The 8,355-nt window shown below is 30.2% G+C and overlaps 2 protein-coding genes across 2 annotated transcripts; both read right to left on the reverse strand.

The window, feature by feature from the left end:
* Positions 1-1,343: 1,343 nt before the first annotated feature.
* On the reverse strand, positions 1,344-2,778 carry LOC110035960 (probable 2-oxoglutarate-dependent dioxygenase AOP1.2). Its single transcript, XM_020740298.1, has 3 exons — positions 2,387-2,778; positions 1,724-2,057; positions 1,344-1,623 (listed from the first exon to the last, which is right to left on the reverse strand). Exons 1-3 carry the CDS (start codon positions 2,776-2,778, stop codon positions 1,369-1,371), a joined length of 981 nt encoding a protein of 326 aa, XP_020595957.1. The 3' UTR covers positions 1,344-1,368.
* Positions 2,779-6,682: 3,904 nt separating this feature from the next.
* Positions 6,683-8,074, reverse strand: LOC110035961 (probable 2-oxoglutarate-dependent dioxygenase AOP1.2). The gene is made up of 3 exons (XM_020740299.1): positions 7,627-8,074; positions 7,022-7,366; positions 6,683-6,955 (listed from the first exon to the last, which is right to left on the reverse strand). Exons 1-3 carry the CDS (start codon positions 8,032-8,034, stop codon positions 6,701-6,703), a joined length of 1,008 nt encoding a protein of 335 aa, XP_020595958.1. The 5' UTR covers positions 8,035-8,074; the 3' UTR covers positions 6,683-6,700.
* Between the last annotated feature and the right edge of the window lie 281 nt (positions 8,075-8,355).

Raw genomic sequence — 8,355 nt, forward strand, 5'->3', positions numbered from 1 at the left:
ATATTATAAAAATCACTAAAAATAGAATTTTTAGCATCATAGATTGTTTTCTTAGACTCGTACGAATCATTTTATATTTTTCTCAGTTCTCTAATCTTTTACATTTAAACCAATTTTTATAACATAACTTTTTTTTTTAAATATTTTCTTGTACATTATTATTCCACCACCAACCATTTTTATTTATGGAATTTTTTTTTTCTTTTGAATCTCTAAATACATATTTTGCCACTTATTTAATAGTGTTTTTTTACTATTTTTTTTGGCTAGTATATACTTATATTTTTCACCATCTTTAGTATCTAATATATTATAAAAATCACTAAAAATAGAATTTTTAGCATCATAGATTGTTTTCTTAGAATCGTACGAATCATTTTATATTTTTCTCAGTTCTCTAATCTTTTACATTTAAACCAATTTTTATAACATAACTTTTTTTTAATGTTTTCTTGTACATTATTATTCCACCACCAACCATTTTTATTTATGGAATTTTTTTTTCTTTTGAATCTCTAAATACATATTTTGCCACTTATTTAATAGTGTTTGTTACTTTATCCAAAATCTTAAAACTTGAAAATGTACTCATAAAAATAATTTTATTTATGTGTTCTAGATGCCCCCATCTAATTTTATGATAATAATTATTTTTATTCTTTATTTTGCAACTATTCATCTTAAAATTCAGAGCTATTAATTGATTAAAAAGATTTTTTTCATGATTTTTTGACAAATTTTACGTTGTCTTTCAACCACCTAACAAAACCACACAGCAATGATAGTGTTAACAAAGGAAAAATAGATAGAATAATAAAAGGATAGAGTATTAAATAGCCGAATTCAGTTAACAATCATATCATACACAAAAAAAAAAAAAAAAAAAAAAAAAAAAAAAGAAAATAATCTCTAAATAGCCTGGCATGATAGACCCCAAGACCTCTAAATTGTCTCCATTATTTATTATATTGTTTATTTACCAAGAATGGGTGAAACATACATATGGAATTAGAAGGTTGGTTGTAATCTTCCGCTAAACTAACAGAGCTGCCCTGAATTAACTACAAGTAGAATATACAACTCAAGTTAATAAATCCATAAAAAATTGATTTGAAAATTTTCAGAATATTAATTGTCGGAACACTCTTTGACTTTTATATAAGAATTTATGATTTAAGCAAACAATAGATTTAAAACAGCTGAAATTATTTACTGCAAATCCATTACATCTGCAAAATCCTGCTTCCCCCTGGATTAAACAAATCTTCTATTGTCAGAGAAGGATTTTGAAGACAGATGACACCATCAAACTTACAAATTCACGCTGAAAATAAGTAGCTCATAGCACATATACCGAGTATCTATTTACTAAGCACCACAGTAAGCTTTTAGTGCGTCATCAGTTTTCTCTCCTTCCTCTGAAAAACGAAACTTCACATAATCATAATACTTAAAAGCCTTGAAAAGCAAAGGATGTTGTTCGTCAATCAATTCTTCCGGAGCATTTACTGTATCATTTGTGGCGCTCGGTAATGTGCTAAAAATCACTGCATATCGTCTTTCGGTCTCATTTTTTAGTTTTACTCGATGATTTGGAGCATGAAGCCTTCCATTACTCCATGCCTGAGTAAAAACAAAAAAAAAAAAAAAACAAAGTTGTTCAACATTAAATAGCAATTTCTTCACAATTAAAAAATAATTATGATGCATTAAATATAGTAACCTTAAATGCTTCGCCCACTAAAACAATGAATAAATTTGTCATGGTATTTGTTCGTATCCATTCACCACCTGTAGCACCAGCAGCCTCTACTTCAAGTCCTTCCACACCGTGCGGGCAAATTATGCTTACAAAGTTTGGATCTTTGTGGGAAGGCAAAGCAAGATTGGTTCCATTATCGAACTCGTTCTTATAATAATTTGAAAATCTTATCGAGTATGCCAATGATTTCATATGTGAATCATAGTGATCCTCCAAGCCCAAGTTCTCAAGGATCATCCGATGGATCATATTTATGAGCTCATGCATATGCTTTGCATAGTTCAACACTGTGTTACTATAAAAGAAAATAATAAAGTAAGATTTACATACATATCACACAATTCTTATGTATTTATATATCTGACACCCAAACTTTCATATTTACATTTATAATGCTTTAATGTAATAAACGTATCCATAAAAAGGTGGATTCAAGATAGTGTTATTTTTGATGTGATATTAAAAAATGAGTGTCATGTTTGTAGACATTAAAATTTGGTTGTTAGATATGTAAATACATAAGAATTTTACAATAAAAAAACAAATTTGAGTCACATAACTGCTTAATTTTAAAAATATTAAATACTATGATAAAAAAAAATTTGTTATATGAGAAGTTCAAACCTGAAAAAGTCATTTCCTTTGGGCCAAATAATTTCAGCATATTCTTGGACATCAACTCTAGAATTGGGATTGATCAACTGAATAGCTAAGAAAGGAAACCCTAACTTCGAGAACCAGAAGCCATGATAAGGCAGCTCTTGGGCTTCACTAAGTTTGTTCACAGCTGGCATGTTGAACATCCCTGGCACCACCAATCCCAGTAGCTTATTTCGTAGCTCAGAACTAACCTCACTGTAAATAACTTCAAAGCCACCATAAGTTTCTAGAGCTTCTGCAATCTTTGATCGAGCTGCCGTCCAAATCTTTTCATCAGAACCTTTCATGTATAATCCGCTCAAATCCACTTTTGGCAGCTCAGGAATCTCTGTATCAGCACCAACCATATATCCCATTCTTGTTAATTATTTTCCTTTGCCTTGATGTTTTGATGTTAAGCTGTTACTTTAGTTCGGAGGGAATTTCTATTGGTGTAAGATTATTCCATCTAAATGATGCAGTTATGACTCTGTATAATATTTTTGTCATATTATAACAATTTTTTTACAATTGTTCTGTCTTAATTAATTTTTTTGGCTGGTTAACATCGTTTAATACGAACATAAAATTATTAAAAAAATATTATTTTTATTGTAAAGAGGTTAACAGTGTCTGTGGTAAGCATTAAAATGGAGTAGATATGAATGAAAGTTGGGAGGAATGTCAAAATAGAGGTATTTTAATGGGTTGGATAACAAAAATAGCACTCTTTGGATGACAAGTTGTGATTATTACATGGTAGAATAAATTTAAGAATAAGGCTTCGGCTCTGTCTTTGACTAAAAAGGTATGAAGGAAATTTAGAAGATGCTAGAATGATTGAAAAAAATTTATGTTTAATGAATGATAAATTTGAGCTCATTGTAGTAACTATTGAGGAAGCTAAATACTTAGGGTGTGTTTGTTTCGGCTGTAGTTGTATGAAATCTCTGTTCAAAAATTGTTGTGGAAAATATGCAATTTAAAGTTTGGTGTTTCGAAAGCAGTTGATATGTTTGAAAATTTTTGTTTTTAAGGTGTTGTCCGCGAATAAAATATTTGAATAAAAAATTGAGTACAAATTATGGCTACTGTCGAATGCTAAGACTTTGAATAAAAAATATTAAAATTGGAGTTGAAAATCTTTAAAAATTGGATTTGGGATTTTAAAATCTCAAATGCATGACCATTTTGTTCTTTGGCAACTCATTCATCAAATAGAAGCCATTTGAGATTGCTTTTTTTTTTTCTTTTTTTTTTAATTCTATTTATGCTTTTTCCATGAAATAAATCAAATTTTTACATAAAAATACTTACTTTTTATTTTTATTAAATATCAAATTATTTAATTTATGCATTGGTGGCAAAAATTGTTGGCACAAGGGCTGCAAATAATGGCTTTAGCCAATGATGATGATGACAGAGACTAGTTGCTATAATTTTCTTAAAAAAATACTCAAAATTATTAGGATACTTTTGATGGATGTCAAATGACATAAAATAAAGAGAAAGAAATATCAATGACAAGAAACAAATACAACAACAACAAACTTTTATCCCACTAAGTGTGGTCGGTTACATGAATCTTTTTTCTCCATTGCATCTTATTGAGTGTCATATTTTCATTTAATTCTAATAAATTAAGATCAATTTTTATACATTATGTCCAAGTCTTTCTAGGTCTACCTCTGTTTTTCTTAACATCAGTCAAAGCTAAAACATCTACTCTCCTAACCGGATCGTCAGATAGTTGGCGTTTAATATGAAGTCGATGTTTAATGTGACCATCATCTAAGACGACTCTCTCTAATTTAGGCCGCCACTGGAGCTACACCAACCCTATCACGGATGTATTCATTTCACATTTTGTCTCTAAGTGTAAAGTCACTCCTCCACCTAAGCATTCTCATCTCGGCTACACTTAACTTAGTTTTATGCTTCTTTATTAAAGGCCAACATTCAACAAATAGAGTATTGCAGGTCTCACCACTATCTTATAATTTTTTTCTTCCTGTCTAAGTGGTATTTTTCAATCACACAATAGACCTGAAGCATTCCTCCACTCCAACCAACCAACTTGAATTCTGCTAATAACATCCCCATCTATATCACTATCATTTTGAATGATAGATCTGAGATATATAAAGTGTTCACACCTTTTAATAATTTGATCACCCATAGTTATAACTTTGTCACTAGAGCTACTACTGCTAAAATTAGATTCTATGTTTTTAGTTTTAGTTCTACTCAAACAAAGGCCTTTAGACTCTGATGTAGGCCTCCATAATTCAAGCTTTTTCTTTTGTCTTATCCACAAGAAGGATATCATTAGTTAAAAGCATACACCAAGGTACATCGTCCTATAAATGTCTAATATGAGTATCCATAACTAAACCAGAAGATATGGGCTTAAAGTTGATCCCTGATGTAATTCAATTGAAATAAAAAAAAAATATTTGGTTGATTCTCCTTTTGTTCGAACATAAGTAACAGCTCTAGTCTACTTATCTATAATGACTTGAATATAAGTCATATCAATATTGTTCTTCTCTAGAACTCTCCAAACGATATCTCTTGGAACCTTATTGTAAGGTTTTTCTAAATCAATAAAAATTATATGTTGATCCTCCTTATTTTCTCTGTACTTATCCATCAACCTCTCAATAAGTATAGCTTCCATAGTACACCCATCTGATATATATCCAAACCGATTGTGATAAATCTTTGTAATAAATCTTAACTTATGTTCAATTACCCTCACCCATAATTTTAAAGTATTACACATCAACTTAATTTCTCTATATTTGCACATGCTTGTGCATTCCTTTTATTCTTAAAAATGAGAACCAAAATACTCTTTCTCTACTCGTCGGACATCTTTTTAGTTTTTAAAATAATATTAAATAGTTTAGTAAGCCACGAAACTCTCAAATCTCCTAAATATTTTCACACTTCAATTGGGATATCATGAGGTCCTACAGGCATTCCACCCTTGATTTTCCTTAAAGCCTACTTTTTATTTTTATTTTTCTAATGTGATGGTAAAAATGAAATATTTTTTTATTATTAACGATAATAAGATCACTAAGGTCAATGGTACTTTCAGAAACTTCATTGAAAAGTTTATTTAAATAACTCACTTACCTATGTTGAATATCTTTTTTTAAGAAAATCACGTTTTGACTTTCTTCTATTTTTCACTATCTTTAGCATCTAATCTATTATAAAGATTATTAAAAATAAATTTTAGCATCATAAATTGTTCTCTTAGACTTCCTACGAGTCATTTTATATTTTTCACACTTCTCTAATCTTTTAAATTTAGACCAATTTTTATAACTTTTCCTTTTGATTCTCCAAATACATATTTTTCCACTTATTTAATAGTATTTGTTACTTTTTTCTCACATAAAATTTGCTTCTTCATAAACATCACAAATATTGAAATCTTGAAGTTTACTCATAAAAATAATTTTATTTGTGTATTTTAGGTGCCCCCATATAATTCTATGATAATGATTACTGGTATTCTTTTTTTTCAACTCTTCATCTTAAAATCTAGAACTATTAATCGATCAAATTGATTATTGTCAGGATTTTGGACATATTTTATGCTGATTGTGGACTACCTAACGCGGCCCTCTGTTTTTCACACTTGGGGCTTGGACACAACAATGATAATGTTAACAGAGAAAAAATAGATAAAATAAGAAAAAGAATAGAGTATTAAATAACATAATTCAGGAAAAAATTGCTCTTAATGTCATCATACACAAAAAAAAGAAAAAAAAGAAAATAATCTCTAAATAGCTGAAATGATAGACCCCAATACCTCTAAATTGTTTCTATTATTTATTCAGTTTTTTTGTTTACCAAGAAGGGATGAAACATATAATAGAATTTAGAAGGTTGTTTGTAATATTCCGCTAAACTTATAGAGCTGCTTGAATGAACTTCAAGTAGAATGTCCAACTCAAGCAGGAGTTGATAAATACATAAGAAAATTGATTTGAAAAATTTTCTTAATATTAATTTTTGGAACACTTTTTTGACTTTTTATATAAGAATTTAAGATTCAAGCACGCATTAGATTTAAAACAGCGGAAATTACATACTGCAAATCCATTACCTCGGCAAAATCCTGCTTACCCCTGGATTATTCAAATCTTCTATTGTCAGAGAAGGATTTTGAAGACAAAGATCACTCCATCAAACTTACAAATTCACGCAAAAAAGGTAAAAACAAAAAAAGATCAAGAAAGTAAGTAGCACATAGCACATATACTGAATACTTATTAACTAAGCACCACAGTAAGCTTTTAGGGCATCATCAGCTTTCTCTCCTTCCTCTGAAAAACGAAACTTCACATAATCATAATACTTAAAAGCCTTGAAAAGCAAAGGATGTTGTTCGTCAATCAATTCTTCCGGAGCATTTACTGTATCATTTGTGATGCTCGGTAATGTGCTAAAAATCACTGCATATCGTCTTTCGGTCTCATTTTTTAGTTTTACTCGATGATTTGGAGCATGAAGCCTTCCATTACTCCATGCCTGAGTAAAAACAAAAATTATAAATTTGTTCACAATAAATAACAATTATGCATTAGAAATACTAACCTTAAATGCTTCGCCCACTAGAACAATGAATGAATTTGTCATGTTCGTTGTTCGTATCCATTCACCACCTGTAGCACCAGCAGCCTCTACTTCAAGTCCTTCCACACCGTGCGGGCAAATTATGCTTACAAAGTTTGGATCTTTGTGGGAAGGCAAAGCAAGATTGGTTCCATTATCGAACTCGTTCTTATAATAATTTGAAAATCTTATCGAGTATGCCAATGATTTCATATGTGAATCATAGTGATCCTCCAAGCCCAAGCCCTCAAGGATCATCCGATGGATCATATTTATGAGCTCATGCATATGCTTTGCATAGTTCAACACTGTGTTACTATAAAAGAAAATAATAAAGTAAGATTTACATACATATCACACAATTCTTATGTATTGTATCCATAAAAGGGCGTTTTTATGTTATTTTTTACGTGATATTAAAGAAATGAGTGTCATGTATGTAAATATTAAAATTTGGGTGTTATATATGCAAATACATAAGAATTGTATGGATTGTATGTAGAGGACAATAACAATAAAAAAACAATTTTGAGTCACATAACAGCTTAATTTTAAAAATATAAAATATTATGATAAAAAAATTGGTATATGAGAAGTTCATACCTGAAAAAGTCATTTCCTTTGGGCCAAATAATATCAGCATATTCTTGGACATTAACTTTAGAATTGGGATCGGTCAACTGAAGAGCTGAGAAAGGAAACCCTAACTTGGAGAACCATGCGCCATGATAAGGCAGCTTTTGGGCGTCAGTAAGTTTGTTCACAGCCGGCCTGTTGAACATCTCCGGCACCACCAATCCAAGCAGCTTATTTCGTAGCTCAGAACTAACCTCACTGTAAATAACTTCAAAGCCGCCATAAGTTTCTAGAGCTTCTGCAATCTTTAATCGAGCTGTCGTCCAAATCTTTTCGTCAAAACCTTTCATGTCTAATCCGCTCAAATCTACTTTTGGCAGCGCAGGAATCTGTGTGTCAGCACCATCCATATATCCCATCCTTGTTAAATATTTTCCTTTGCCCTGATGTTTTGATGCTATGCTGTTACTTTGGTCTGGGGGGAATTTATATTGGTGTAAGATTATTCCATCCGAAGTTAATGTCATAAACATATCCATAAAAAAGTGCATTTAAGATGGTGTTATGTTTTATGTGATCTTAAAAAAATGAGTGTCATGTATTTAAATATTAAAATTTGGCTATTAGATATGTAAATACATAAGAATTGTATCGTATGTATGCAGAGGACAATTAAAAAAAAACAAATTTGAGTCACACAACTGGTTAATTTTAAAAATATAAAATATTATGATAAAAAA

Source organism: Phalaenopsis equestris, unplaced genomic scaffold (genome assembly GCF_001263595.1).
Source record: "Phalaenopsis equestris unplaced genomic scaffold, ASM126359v1 Scaffold201015, whole genome shotgun sequence".
In the NCBI taxonomy this organism is placed as follows: Eukaryota; Viridiplantae; Streptophyta; class Magnoliopsida; order Asparagales; family Orchidaceae; genus Phalaenopsis; species Phalaenopsis equestris.

Coding starts and splice junctions, on each gene's coding strand:
- LOC110035961 (XM_020740299.1), bottom strand. CDS start 8,034: ATGGGATATATGGATGGTGCTGACACACAGATTCCTGCGCTGCCAAAA. Junction 7,367..7,626: donor TCAGGTATGAACTTCTCATA/TACCAATTTTTT, acceptor TACTTTATTATT/TTCTTTTATAGTAACACAGT. Junction 6,956..7,021: donor TAGTGGGCGAAGCATTTAAG/GTTAGTATTTCT, acceptor GTTTTTACTCAG/GCATGGAGTAATGGAAGGCT.
- LOC110035960 (XM_020740298.1), bottom strand. CDS start 2,778: ATGGGATATATGGTTGGTGCTGATACAGAGATTCCTGAGCTGCCAAAA. Junction 2,058..2,386: donor AAAGGAAATGACTTTTTCAG/GTTTGAACTTCT, acceptor TTTCTTTTATAG/TAACACAGTGTTGAACTATG. Junction 1,624..1,723: donor TAGTGGGCGAAGCATTTAAG/GTTACTATATTT, acceptor GTTTTTACTCAG/GCATGGAGTAATGGAAGGCT.